This window comes from Mixophyes fleayi, chromosome 1, assembly GCF_038048845.1.
Source record: "Mixophyes fleayi isolate aMixFle1 chromosome 1, aMixFle1.hap1, whole genome shotgun sequence".
NCBI lineage: Eukaryota > Metazoa > Chordata > Amphibia > Anura > Limnodynastidae > Mixophyes > Mixophyes fleayi.
Genome location: NC_134402.1, coordinates 224,410,786 through 224,426,215, shown reverse-complemented (window position 1 = coordinate 224,426,215; position 15,430 = coordinate 224,410,786). Strand labels below are relative to the sequence as shown.

At 42.0% G+C, this 15,430-nt stretch overlaps 1 protein-coding gene across 1 annotated transcript in view; it reads left to right on the top strand.

The window, feature by feature from the left end:
- Positions 1-15,430, top strand: part of KISS1R (KISS1 receptor) — a 205,043-nt gene that overhangs the window by 113,624 nt on the left and 75,989 nt on the right. The window contains exon 2 of the mRNA XM_075190588.1: positions 4,340-4,464. Within this exon, the coding sequence (XP_075046689.1) occupies positions 4,340-4,464 (125 nt within the window). The remainder of the gene's footprint in view (positions 1-4,339; positions 4,465-15,430) is intronic.

Here is a 15,430-nt window from a genome sequence, read left to right as displayed (position 1 = left end):
AAATAAATAGTTAAAAAAAAAAAAATTAGTCCCTCTCCCCACCCTTACCTTCTTCTATCCGGTGCTGCACAGGCAGAGTCTTATGTTCCCTTCTCTTGCAGACTGCATGCGTGGGAAACATAAATATGTCACACCTAAAGTAAGGGGCAGACTTGTATTTTTTTGCGAGGACAGCAATTTAGTGTCCTTCCTATTTATTTTTTTTCACTCCTAGCAGGGGCAGGCAGCACTTATATTTATGTGCCTGTCAGCAGAGTGTATTATTCTTCCATATCATATATTATATATATATATATATATATATATATATATATATATACTTTACAGTTACTATACATTGAACTTATTACTTGGTGCTTCTTATTTGTTAATAATTTGTGTATACTTTTGAAAGTGGTGGCACATCCCCTCTATAAGAAGCTGACTTGCAATATTTCGAATTTTAACTCTATAAGCACTTCGGACATTAATTTTGGCTGTTGACAGACACAGGCGGACAGTGGATTATGTCCAGCCACTCTGAATATGTGTAAAAATACACTCAGAACAGCATGGCAGGATTCTCTGTATGCCTCTTAGCCAACAAGCACATGTATATAGTATGCCCCGATCGCCCCACTCTGGATTTGGCACTGCCTAAAGTAACAGTTTTGCAATAGTTTATCAACACTTTTCTCTAGAGCAAATTTTTATCATGTCCCATAATGCAGTGGACAAGACAACCTCCTTGGATGACTGACTGGTGGAAGTCTGGGAGACTAGATTTCTAGCTCCCTCATTTTCTTGAATATGGTAGCCATGTATATGTGCTTACTTCATTCTGAGCTGCATAGGATGAGTTTGTATCATCATTGACAAGCAGCTCTGTTACGCTCAATAGTGTTTTAATATTGTAAATTACACCGCCAGTGATGGCAGGTAGGTCTCTAGGAGAGCAGCTAAAGTAGAGTGGCACAAGCCTCACTAGAGATAGAGCTGGTGATGCTGAAAGCCAGTACCATGTATAGGAGTATCACATGGGTACCCAAATCTTTTAAACTCAGATTTCCCGCATCTGAAGAGGAGAGGTGTCATACTGCTGAGGACCTGGGACAGGAGGAGAGGAAGCTGTAGGCTCCCCCAGCATTTTTAGAAGTGAGTGCATTAAAGGTAACCATGAGTGCCAACTTCTATTGAAGAAAATGGAAGGGGAGAGCCCTAAGAAGTAAGCCCCATATCTGAAAAGGGGATGTCATTGTGGCAGCATATTTTATTACATTATCCCTGGAAGAACTTACAGAGATTCCCACCTCTAGGGGAAGCCCAACAATAAAGGCAAATCAGTAAGAAATAACAGTCCAGCCTAGTAAGGCAACAAAGTAGGGAGTGCGTGGTAAGAATCCACTTGGAGCAGATTGCAAAGGGAAGATAGTTCCCACATATAATACTTTGAATGAGAGATATGTTTTAAGGCCCTCAGAAAAAGATCCTTCTTGTAATGCGATTTTAAAAGTTGTCACTAAATTTCACTTACTAGGTTATTCTGCCCTGTGTATCTGACATGTCTGTGCAATTTACCAGTTAAATATTTTTATCAAACAGAATTTTTGGTGAAAATGAACAACACTGCAGGTGTGATGTGTAAGAATTTTGGTAGAGTGTACACATTGTTAGAGTGTACAATTATATTATTACATTTAGTTATCTGTATAAGGTTACTTCTAATTGGAAGTTCATATATCATATACTGGATCATTTATAAATTACTTATTTGTGGCTGGATCATGTAGAAATAATTTATTTTAGAAAAGTATTTCAATCAGAGGTGCAGGCACCAATTCTAATTTGAAAGCACTTATTGTGTTACAATGGGATTTGTTTTGTATGGTGTATGGTGTAAGGCTTTGTAAGTGTCATTGCTAGAGGAAGTCTGTTTGCTGATAGCAGGAAATGCTAAGTAAGTCTTTATGTGAAGTGACAAGCACCTGTTTAGCCTGTATACCCAGCAAGGAGCCTCTGCCTGGCTGTCTGGCGTGGCTTAATTTCAGATAGTGCAAGCATCAAGTTTTAGCACATAACAGAGTAGTGTAAATATTGTAAGCATTGCATTGCATGTAAATCCATGTTTGGGAAACATATATCGTATCCTGATACTAAAAATAACTCAGACCTGTGAGGCTGTGTCCAAACTGTATAAAAAGAGAGACCTTGTACACTGAAATGTATCATCATTCTTGTTCCATCTGATCTGATCATTGGTCCCTTAAATCAGTGTGACTGCAAATAAACATCACTTGTTTCAAAGACCTGCTTAAAAACATCTTCCATGCTGAAAATCCTGTGACCTACAGATTAGACTCAAAATCTAATCCGTTTCCAGCTGTCTTGACAGTAGTGCACGCAGCATTGCCCATGTATATTATGGGGATAGGAAGATTTGGAGAGCAGCCAAGCACTGTCTAATACTATAGCCATGCCCCCATGCATGCTTGTCACGCCCACTGGCGGCATGGTGTGGAAACCCTCCTCTACAAATCCTGCGTTTGCCCCTGGAGGGGGTACCCTAGCAGTGACAGTTACCCAGAAGGAACCCGGTACTGGATGGCGGTAAGGAATTCAGTGATGGCAGCATTTTTAAGCCTGTCTTACTGCGGTTAGAGGGTGCATTTGGGATAATAAAAGGAAATGGTGGCAAAGTAAGCCCAGCCAGTTCCAAGCAACAACAGACAGGGTTGCATAGGCGGTCCACCCTGTCACACATATGCTACATGCATGCTATACATATATGTAGTAAAGGTTTAAATACATTTGCTTTAATACACACAATACAATGTGAAGGATGTTTAATGTAAAGCGTGTCTGCAACATAAAGTTCCCTGTATTAAATTTAGCTTATGTTCACTTTATATTTATTCAGACCACCTGGAAACTCTGAAGATTGTGCAGAGGGACCTTGAGTCTCTGATAAGTGTACAGATAGCAGATACCCCCGCTGAGTTGGCTGTGTTACATTTTGGTACGTCTGAGATATTCCACGTCACAGTAACTGTGGTGGTTGGGATGTCACAGGCTGCTTTTATTCAGTTACTGAAGCAGCTCATACTGGATGTGCACTACCGCCATGCATCAAGAAATTTAACATTTTACTATTGCGTGACGACTCCCTTTTGCTGATAACACAGCAATTTTTCAACATTGCTCACTTTCCACATATCATATGGACAGTTGATGATACATATATAGTCCTTATATCACCAGTACAAAGCTAATAAATACAAACTAATATTTTGCAACAGGAAATATTTTAATTTACCAAAGCTATGTATGATTTGTCTACGCACATGTGAGAGTACCCATAGCCACTGTCTGAGACGCAGAGTGGACAGGAGTGACTATTAAGGAAGTGTACTGTGTAATGTACTGATTATACATATTAGAGTGTAACATAACAGATCATGTTATATATTGAACCTTATTCATGAAGGAAAGTAAATGCCGATATGTGCCATATTTTGCGTTAAATTAGGCTGCGTATACCCAGAAACAGATTTTATGCCAGTGAATGCAAATACATCCAATTCATCTTTGAACGCAAATGATACTTCCGCCGGACATTTCCTATGTTTTCAGGTGCGGAATGGGGGGGAGGGGGCGTATGAACGTAGTCAATGTATAGTAAGGGCATGACAAGTTAGAGCGTATACAGCAACGTCCGATTCAAGTTCCGGGCATCTTAAAGGTATGTGGTATTACGTCATATATTTGCTCCAGCTACAGAGCAGGTGTAAGTGCCGAGTGATAGTGATGATGGCCATGTATGCATTCTAGAACTTGTGCTTGCAATCAACAGCAACTATAACAATTCATTTTATGTGCAGTAGACATTAATAACATCATAATAAACGTATTTCATATGGGGGGATGGGGAAAAAAACTTTTTTCATTAATGACTATTTTATTAACAGGTGACTATAATTGAATACTTTTTTTTCTGGGCGTTCGGCTTGGACTTTTCATTCCACATATATGTAAAGTACATATCCTGCAGTGTATTGTGTCTGTCTCAATAACTGAACTCTTAAGGGAAAATTCAATCAGAAAACCTGCAAATTTCTACAGCAAAATGTTTAAAAAGGCTAATATTTAGCAAAACAGTTTCCAAAATGTAGTTAACAGTTATCCATAACTTCTATATCATTGTATTGAAAGGTTTGCACCAACTTTCTAATATACTCGTATTCCTTGTTTCTGTAGACCTTCTATTAAACCTCTTGCACTTCTTGCATCTTTGAATGGTCCATATGTGCATACAATATTGTGTAATTACAAAATGGCTAAAATGATCTTTTTCTCACCACAGCTAACCTGGCCACAACAGATATAATATTTCTGGTATGCTGTGTCCCTATAACTGCCGCTTTGTATCCTCTTCCTGGGTGGATATTTGGGGAATTTATGTGCAAGTTTGTTAACTATATCCAGCAAGTGAGTATGCAAAGCATTTTTGAATGATCTCTGGTATTTTTTCTTTTAAAATATATTGTCTTTAAATTTAAGACTTTTATGTACATTGCATTTGATGAAAAAACTATATACAGGTGTGGGCCTAACCATTTTGCAACCAAAATAATATCCATTACTTACACAATCATCATACACCTCTGTACACCTCTGTATTAATGTGGCATACCTTGTAAACATGAACTTGTGAAACTGTAACTTTTATTTTTATGTGATATATAGTACCAACTAATAGCAATGTCACAAACATGCTCCCAGCTGCTGTGACTGGGCTTTTGCTGTATGAGGATACACATGATTCCAGCCCACAGATTCTCTCTACCTATCACACAGGTTATAGATTTACTGAAAAGCCCCCAAACAGCGCTCACACCCCTACACACTTCAGGTTTGCCACCACCTATTGAATACGGGTAATAGGACCCCAATATACTGTCCCACACTGGCACACAAGGCCTCTAGCTCTCACAGGCTAACAAGGCCCCCACCAAGGGTTAACTGTTCACACATCCAGACTGTTACACAAATGTAAATGCAAGCACACACTAAGCTTGTTAATCAAATGTATCAACAAATCCCACACCAGCATTCAAAGGGTTAACTTGATCGAGCTATATTCTTTTTAACAGGCTAATGGATTTGTTAGAGTATCAATGATGCCACATATTAAATTATAGATTTAATATACAAAAGTACAGGGCATTTAGATATAAAAAAAAAAATAATAAATTGACATAACATACACAAGCAAAACAGTTTAAAATAAAAAGGGTTACATTCAGATTATATCTTACATGCGTTGTATAATATGTGCCATGGGAAATTGGTTAGGAAGATGGACAGCTTATCAATGTGGATTGATTTTCCCAAAGACTGTCAATTTGTTTTAACTGGTTTTAGCTTTTTAAAGACACATTTACACCTTCCCACCTCCTGGGGGTTGTGGTCTGTGATACTTTTTTCAATCACCATTTGCATGTTGTCTGATTTACTACCCAATTCTACTATGTGACCTAACTTTTCTGTGGAGCGTCACACAGACCCAATTTTATTATCAATAAATCCCCTATGAATTTGTCTATCTTTTGGTAAAAAAACACGCCTAAATACAGTGTATTCGTAGAGCTTACACTCATTTCCTTAACTTTTTTGTGAGACAGAATTCTTAATTTGACATATGAGCTACCCTTCATTATGCTATTGAGGAATATGTAGTTGATCACTACTTTTATTTATTTTAAGTGGCTGTCACGAACAGCACTCACCTGAGTCTGCGTGATGCATATGTGACACAGGGTTAACCAAACAACAACCACCTGGTCTGTCTAAAATGATTAAATCCTTCCCTATCTATGCCACACACTAGCTTTGCGATACTAATTACCACCACCAAGGTTTTTTCGGACAAGAGTTGTTCACATAAACCACAAGGTTTGCACAGTTTCAATTAGGTAGCGTCTGGACCAAATTGTTGCGTGAATTCGTAAGAACACAGAGACTAGAACTTATTAAGTGTAATTTAATATGGAAAATACATCCACAATGCTTAAGATAAAAAGATAATAAAAGACATACAAATATAGTGCAATTGTTTCTTATAAAATAAAAAGGATAAAACACAGAATTGATACCTCACTTAGAATCAAGTTTCTGGCGCTGGGAGAAGCAGAAAAAAATGGAACCTAATCAATCAAATGACACCCTCAGAGTGAACCACGAGTTACATTTTCAATACAGTTTTAAAACCAAGCTACAGGGCCCACGGCCCCCTTCCTGTGACCTTATTCAGCTTGAATCTGTCATTACCATACAACCCTGTCTCTGCAGTCGGCATGTCTGGGGTCTTCCAAACAGGTGTTAGATTTCATTGTCTTGCAAGAGATATCCTCAAAGGCTTTCACATTTGCGTCCTGCCATAAATGGTATAAGGTGCTACCCTTATCTACCGGCCCCCTCTGGGTAGTTTACCATACACCAAAACCCATTGATCTAACAGCTTCTAAGAGAACCATGTCACACTATTTCTAGGAAGTAATTCACAAACATATATTTGCAGATTTATGCCTAAAAAATAGCTTGCACATGACACCTCCCCATTCTAGAGGGTGGCATATTTTAAAACTGAATTCCTCTTGTCTATACAGTATTACATATAGGCTATATTAGCCCATGGCCTCATTGAGCCAGACCACATGCTGAGCGGTATACCTAAAAGTCTATTCACGTGTCACAAATAGTCTAGATCTAACCCCGGGAGTCCTTTGAACTGCCCCCAGGTGACACTTATATCCGTTCACACTGGGGTGTGCAAAGCCATCAAACACATTTACATCCGACTCTGCGTCTTTAACTGTTACACTAAGTTATCAATGGATTCATTTGATACAACCTATTTACACTGCAGTTATGAATTATCCCTTAAAATTAACCGCAAGCTCTCTATGTTCAGGACAGTGGCATATTTTAAAACTGAATTATTTTTGTCTATATCACATATATCCAAGTCAGCGTATGGGCTCTTTGAACCAGACACCATGCTGAGTGGTTCCTAAAAGTCTATTCAGGTGTCAAAACTCCATCCCAGGCCAGGATATATTTCACAGCAGGGCTCTTTGAAGCTGTCACAGATGACACTCCTATCTTCTCACACTGGAATGCGGAGAGCCATCAAATACACACACAACAGACTCTCTGTCTTCACATTTTACATTTTAGTAGTTCAGCTTAATGGATTCAATTAATATACCATATTTACACTGTAGTTATGATTTAGGCCTTATTCCCCACAATTATGTGATGGATTAACCCTTATAAATAACTGTAAGTTCTCTACGTTCATGACAAGCAAGTAACCACTAATTTAGACTTTCTCTGTAATACAATAGGCATCCTTTTAAATGAATCAGCTAAATTTTGCTGCCCTGCTTCAGTGTGTGTCACGTCACACATACAAGTATGTATAATTAAGCCTACAATAGCATTGAGATGTGGCTTGAAAGTGTTTGTAGTGTTGTTAGTTTTATTTATACACAAAATCATAATGTAAAAACAAAGTACTGTCCTGACATTAATTAATAAATGTATTTTCAGTAAAAAGCGTAATTTTATGCAAACACCTCCACTTTGGTTGTTAAGCCCTTTAAAATCAAATGGGCATTTTTCTTTCCTGCAGTAATCTAAACTAAAATGTAAATTAAGTAATTTGAATAGACAGCTGTAACTTCATATAATATGGTCAGTTTTGTTTAAGTACTATCAGCTGGAAGGGTCAATACAGAATCAGCCAATAAGCAATCAAAAGTAGCTAGATAGTTGTGTCACAATTACATGAACACACTCATACTGTACTAAGTCTACTCTTGCCTGCCTCTGTTCATCCCTGTAGTGCCACTTTAGGTGTAGGTTAACACATAGCATAGGAACACTTTGGATCCTGATTAGCCTGGTTCATGGTGTAATATGTGCTAAATGAAACTTACAAGGTAAATCTTTGAATGGAGGTACAATCTTTACTTTGGCTATGTACACTTGGGCTCTTACCATTTTGCTCTTTATTGAAACTAAAGCATATGTACACTTATGAGAATGGGTTTGAACTAAGTGCAATATTTGTCTGGATGCAGAAATGGCAGCCAAACAAATGATGTTGTAGTGCAAGGGTTATAAATGCAAGTTTTTTATAATGCGAGACCAATACTGCATGTTCTGTCATTGAGCGTACACATACTGGCCACACTACAACTTTGAGTTAGACTAGACCGTACTATGTTGAGGACTACATAACTGCAGATTTGCCTCTAGGATGCACATCTGTATCGGCTGCTTCCCACCTGGTGCAAGATTTGTGTGGATGATGATGATCGCTAACACAGACATTGCTATGTTGTTGTTTGGTTTTTGTTTTTTTTAAGTAAAAAAAAGAAAAGAAAGAAATCTGGAAACTACTGTCTACTTGCTGAGCTTGTGGAAAGTTTTGACTTCTCACCTGTTGATCCATGTCTGCGACTAGTGGCAGACAGTGGGTAGCTGCCTGGTCTGCTGTGCTGTATGGTGAGCTGGGTGCACAACTGTCTCTGAGATGTGCTGTGGGAAAATCCCTTTATATCCCAGAAAAAGCTAACCTTGGCAGGGACTGTGCAAGGTTGTTCGGTGCTGTAGGCAAAGATTCAGCCTACTGCCCTGTGGAGATGTGCCCCGAGCATGAGGTGCCCGTGAAGAGGGCGAAGAAGGAAGAGGAAGGAAGCCACTCACCGTTCCGGCGTTACAGCGGTGAGTATTCTTCCTCTTTACTTGCAGGTCCCGGTGACAGTGGGCAAGTGAGCCAATCAGGGCTCACTTCCCGCAGCTGGCCAATCAGTGGCCAGACCTGCTCGCCTGTCTAGCCACTGATTGGCCAAAAGTACAGCCATTTGAACTTTTGGCGTTGGTGCGCCCACGGCTTGGTAAGTCGCTGGGGCCGCCAGACTGTTCTGCCAAGATGGCGCCGCCATCTTGGCAGAACAGTCTGGTGGCGGAGCGGGATGTACGTCGCTGGAGTGGCACCTGGCACCAGAAGAAGACGTCGCAAGAGAATCCCGCCAAAAAGAGGAAGGAAAATGCCGGGATCAAGCCAAAGAAGAACTCGCCGGCAGGGAGCCCTTCCCCCAAAAAGAAGACAGCGGGGACACAAGCGCCAAAGCGGAGAGGAGGTGCCACCGGCTGGTGGGTCTTGAAGACCCGAAGACGTCGAGGCAAGTGGTGTTTCCTGCGCAGTGCAGGTAAGTATAAAGATTCTAGGTTAGGTGGGGCATAAGGCCCCTGGGCATGTTTCGGACACTAGGCCCGTGCTGCGCTAGGCGGGCATAAGACCCTGGGCAGTTAGGCGTTAGGTAGGTTTTTCTTATTGGGCACAAGGCTTTTAGTGTAGGCAGGGCATGAGGCCCTTAGTGTAGGCAGGGCACTAGGCCCTTGGTTCAGGCAGGGCAAAAGGCCCTTAGGCTAGTCTGGGCTTTAGGCCCCAGTAAGGAAGGGTATCAGGCCCTGAGGTTTATCAAGGCCCATAGCTAGGAAGGAGAAAGGCCTCTGGTGTGAGACAGGGCACCAGGCCCTGAGGTAGGTATCGGACACAAGGCCCCATAGGTAGGGTTAGCAGGGCGCAAGGCCCTTGAGAGCGTAGCAGGGCGAAAGGCCCTTGAGAGCACAGCAGAGCGCAAGGCCCTTTAGTGTAAAGAGGTGCAGGCCCCTAAGTTAGTGGGGCGCTAGGTCTCTGGGAAGTGTATGGGACACTTGGTCCCTTGATAATTAAGTGGATAAGTTACTGAGAGTGGATTACAAAGCCCCTCTACCCATCCGAAAGGGCACCTAAAGTCCTGAGTCCCAAGACAAGAGGGACTTAACAGCTCGGGCCTGTGGAGTGACAGAGTTCCAGTGAACCCACACGGCCGAGGAAATGTGAATGGATGGATTCCGTTTGAGGAGAAGAAAGGTACGTTGCGTCCCGTAGTGGTCCCACAGGATTGGGTGAATAACTAGGGTGTTGGGGAAGGGATTGTTCTGTGTGGCTTAGTCTCCCTTGTTTTACAGGAATTGGCTGTCAGACAAGGTCTTCGGAAGACCCCTGAGAGATAGAAACCCTGGAGGAGCAGGGATAGAGGGAGTCACCATCGTAGACCCGCTTCCGTGAGTATAGCCCGGCGAGGGCTGTTCCCATGGTGCACTCACCTTGTGGAGTAACCGCTCCCGTATTTCCCCCTTTTCCTTACAGTATAACGAGTGCCCGGCACACGAGAAAAAGGGCCCTTTTCCCCTGCTGCATTTTGGGCTCTCGGACATCCCCCCCCCCTCCCCACCGGACCTCACAGCCCCTCCTTTCCCAAAATCTACTTCCTAGCCCCTTACACACTTGACATATGTAAAATAAAAATAATAACTCTTACTTCCTCCTGACTGGTTGGCTGGCAAGGCTGTATCCCAGATGCAGTGATGAACTATACAGGCTCCAGTGTTGCCCTGGAACAAATACAGGATTTCTAGAGGGGAGGCTTCATATGTTAGATTTCAGAACAAATAAAAAAAAACTTGCCATTGTTATAATAGAAATGCTATGCTCCTTCTCCTATTGTTTACCTGTAATCCCTGGTGGTCTACTGTTGGAGGAAGAGGGGCGTCTAAAATGCGCTACTGCGCATGCGTGTCTTGTGCAAACTAGAAGTTTGGCTTTCGCACCCCTTTTAGACACTGAGGAGGAAGGACGCATGCGTTCTGCATTAGTATATAAGTTCCTTATAGCCCTCTAAAGTGACCCAAGGACTCCCTTAGTAATATAGGAGAGCTGCCCACAATAATCTTTGCATGGACGTGCAGAGACTGTGTGTTACAGAACATACAATAACATGCATCTACATGAACAAGTGTATACTGCATATTGAAACCTGCATAAGCCTGCATACATATATGTGTGTGTGTGTGTGTGTGTGAAACTGCTGCTGTTCTATAAACTACAACTGTTCTATAAACTACAACTGTGAGTACCTGCATCAAGTCTGTGTTACCAAGTTCAATAAACAGCAACCTGTTTAAGTTAAAAGCATTTGTGGATTCATGTCCACCATACAACACTGACACCTTTCACACCATCAAAGGTATAACCGATAGCCATCACACTCCTGTTACATACTGATATGTCCCCCACTGCCCAACAGCTATTCTTACACATGCTCCCTGCCCACCAGTTATTCTCACACATGCCCATCTGTCCACCAGCTGTTCTCATATATGTCAGCTCCATTTCACCAAATTTCTCACATGCCCTCATGCCCATCAGATTTTCTCTCACTTGCAACCCTGCCCTAGGTGTCCTAGCCATGTTCTTTCACATAAGCAACCCTGCTAAACTGTTTTCCTCTCACATTCCACCCTTGTCTACCAGCTTATTTATCACATGCCCTAATGCTTTATCTATGTCAATTAGATGACTTTTCTCTATTTATTTTCATGTGTTAATGTTTTTGAAGATTTAAATTAACTACTAATAGACAGCAACATTGGATAGTCAAATTGTGGGCTCAGCCTTGCAGTTCTTTAAATTAATAATCTGAAACTCTTGAGGAATTCAGAACGCACCCAGTCCCCCCTTTTCACTAGCCACATCTCCTCAAATTTTCTTCAGCCACATCTCCCCCAGTTTTCTCCTGCCTCTTCTCCCCAATTTTCTCTAGCCTCCACTTCCCCAGTTCTCTGTAACCCCCTCTCCCATCCATTTTTCACTTTAATAATGTATTTAGCTTCTCTTTTACTTTTCTCTTCATGCCCGTTTCTTTGCTTCTTCTTTGCCTTCCTGGCTCCTCTCGGCTCCCCTCCCCTGACAGCGTTGTGACGTCAAGATGCTGCTGTGACACAGGTGTCGGATAGATGTTCAAATGCAGTACTGCCATAGGGCATTTATAGATCCCTGAGGTTGTGCAGCATGGAGAAATAGGGGGTGGGGAAATAATCCCTGGCCATTACTATCGTGTTTCCTCTGTCATAGTGCTGCCACCACAGAGCCCACTGCCCTAGGCAGCTGATTAAAGCTGCTTAACGGTGGCGCTGGCCCTGAACCTGCACTCATTTATTTGCTCAGTGGCATGTATTCACTATTACCAAGTGGAAAAAATAATTTCTCCCCTATGTGCAATAGGTGTAGTGAGTAAATAGTCATTATCAGAAACTCCTTCTCGACCGCTCTGTATTTGCCACTTTCTGTATCCTGTATGCTCAGTGCTGCAATACCTTCACCCATCACTGGAGTACTGGACTCTGCTAATTTAGGGCCAGAACTATTCTCTCTCTCTCTCTCTCTCTCTCTCTCTCTCTCTCGCTCTCACTCTCTCGCTCTTCTTGTGATGCATTAATCATTCTACCCTTTCCTCTACTTATGTGGGAACCACCAGTTCTGGCACAGAAGTATTTACACTCACACTCTGCCCTACCTCCTAGGTACACAGTTTCCCAGCACACACTACCCCTAACACATCACACCTGTGTACCTCTTACAGTTACCATTACTTTGATCTCCTCATGGGAGCTAGCAGAAAAAAAGCACCTCTCTCTACCCTAGATTCATGTATGTGGGAACCCACCTTATCAGTTTTGGACAATGTTGGATCAGGCATTCCTTTTGCTATTCCTCCCAGTTACATCATACCCCTAACTCATAAACTGTGAAAAACATTTTTAGATTTTGACACATCACAATTACAAAATTATGATAACAAACATATTGAGACAGCATTATGCCTAAATATGTGCCCAGCACGACATTTATAGGAATATTACAGATGCCCCAACACCTTTCCTGCAGCCCAATCTAGGTACATCCAGATCATGGGCATTGCAGAGTGTATCCCTCCCACCCCAGTCACAAAAATAGTGTACATTGGGGAATTATGTCCTCTGAACCCACAAGCGTGTGCCTGTGTCCCTCAACCACACAGTTTAACTTATCACCAACAGTGACTATTTTCAGGTTGTCCTTTGGGCTCTCTCTGATTATAACAACACATAGGGCTAGATTTACTAATCTGCGGGTTTGAAAAAGTGGGGATGTTGCCTATAGCAACCAATCAGATTCTAGTTTTCATTTATTTAGTACCTTCTACAAAATGATAGCTAGAATCTGATTGGTTGCTATAGGCAACATCCCCACTTTTTCAAACCCGCAGCTTAGTAAATCTAGCCCTTAGGCCCACTGGGGAAGAATTTAAGGCTTTTTTTCTCTGGACAGGTGGTACTTATGTGCCCCATGTTGGTACAAACAAAACATCGGTGGGTGTCTCCGAAAGCTGGCATTGCCCTCGCATCCCAGAAAAGGAAAGAGAAACAGCATGTGCAAAGGGGGGCAGAGATGATCCTGAAGGCACACCTTCTCAAGTAGACTACCAGGGACAACAACTCCTCTTTTAGCTGCAGGTGACAGAGTAATGGTGTATTTGTCATCCAATCTGCCTGCTTCCTCAGATGACGCAGGGTCATAAGCCATTACTCATTTTTTCACATCTGCTGGGCATAACATGAGAGACTCCTGGTGGATCATTATAACCTTTAGACCCTTAAAGTTGTTGCTTTTTAACTCTAATATCCACTATAGTAAAGTAATGGCTTGTTGAGCTATAAGTCGTGCCACAAGTAGGTGTCAGATGCACTGTGCTTTACATCAGAGAACCTTTGTTCGATACTCCTCATGTATGTAGAAGCATAGCATAGCAGGAGGGCACTTATAATGCCTTCACAATCTCTATCCATTTCAGAGGGGAGATCAACAAATGAACCCCAGCAATACAGTTTCCAAGTTCTAACTGTGCTATTTTCTGTTTACTAATTTTAGTCACAGATACAATATTCTATAAGACTGGAATAGGAAATTCCATTATCTGATTTTCAATAATAAAAAAACCTTTTAAATGTTGATTGTGATATCAATGACACAGTTCTAAATAGCACTTGATTCATCTCATTTGAAGTATATATGCCATACTGGAGATTCTTGACAGATGTCAACACTACACTCACCATAAAACACAAGTATCATCAGGTTTTGGCATACTGGTGCAAAGCACAACATTACAAAGCATGATTCAGCACCTCTGCTGGTAGCAACAATCAGATTTGAAAGCAATAACTGATTGTAGCACATAAATATTATTCCCAGTCAGCCTAACTTTGGATTATAACATTGGCATGTTTAGACACTAGCATAGTACTTGACTTTGTTTTTGCCCAACTTTCAATTTTGTCCAAGTCTTTCTGTAATCAGTTATTAACCTGTTCTTTGCTAACAATCTTATATAGTTTACTGTCATCTGTAAACATGAACACCCTACTTTCTGAGTCATCCAAAAAGCCATTAGTAAGTAAAACAGGGTGCACAATAAACAGTGGTTAGGACTGTTCTCCTTAATGTAAAGGGTGAGAAAACCACTTGAGATTGTGTGCTGTTAACCCCATGGATCCTGAAGGGAGCAGGGAGAAATGGTCAGGGTATATGAACTTCAGGTGGTTACCCATAAAGCAGTAGCATTGGCAGAGGAGGAAGAGCGGAGTGAGGTGAAAACTCACCAAAATTCTACATTGCCAAGGAATGGAGGGGAGGTGAACACCATCACAAACTAGAGAGAACAAAATGCCAAAGACTGCTAGGCTGGTAAGGCAGGGGGAGTTAAACCCACCAACAAAAATTGTGACTGAGTGCCAGAGTCGTATGTACCAAGACTCAGAAGCATTGTAACTGCTGTATTCACCACTCTGAGGCATAGGAGCAGGTGCGCATCTCTCTTGTTCTTTTAACCATTTCCTGAATTTGTAGTCAGGAGACTACTGACATCATCAATGCTCCAAATTCAAACTGGTGCTTCTATTTAAACAGCAATCTGTTATGGCCACCAGTGCGGCATAAACTCGTAGAACTAGTGGTAGAGATCTTCACCTATAGCAGCCGTCTTTCCGGTAGAGACTGGTTACGCTCACAGGTACTCGAATGCCCCCAGGTCTTAAACTCAGTGTAGTACAAGTTTATGGTCACACGGCGGCACACAGGAACAGGAGGTAATACACGGAGTAAGGACAAGCTAGAGGTCTGCGGACAGGGCAATGATGGTAAAGCCTGGCTGGCCTGGCAGAGCGCCGGCGGAGATGTCTGGTACAAGCAGGGTCAGGACCACAGGCAAAGGTTCAGAGTGCGGGTACAGGCAGAAGGTCAGGGTCACAGGCACAGGTTCAGAGTCCAGGAACAGGCAGAGGTCATACACAGGAAAAGCAATCAAAGGTTTAAACACCAACACAGCACAGGAGCGGGTAGCAAACTGGAACAGCACGCTATAACCGACAGTGAGGCTCAGTCCTCACTGCCTTAAATAGTATTAAGAGCCAATCAGGGCAAAGCCCTGCAAGTATCCCCAGGACTTGCCTAAATAAT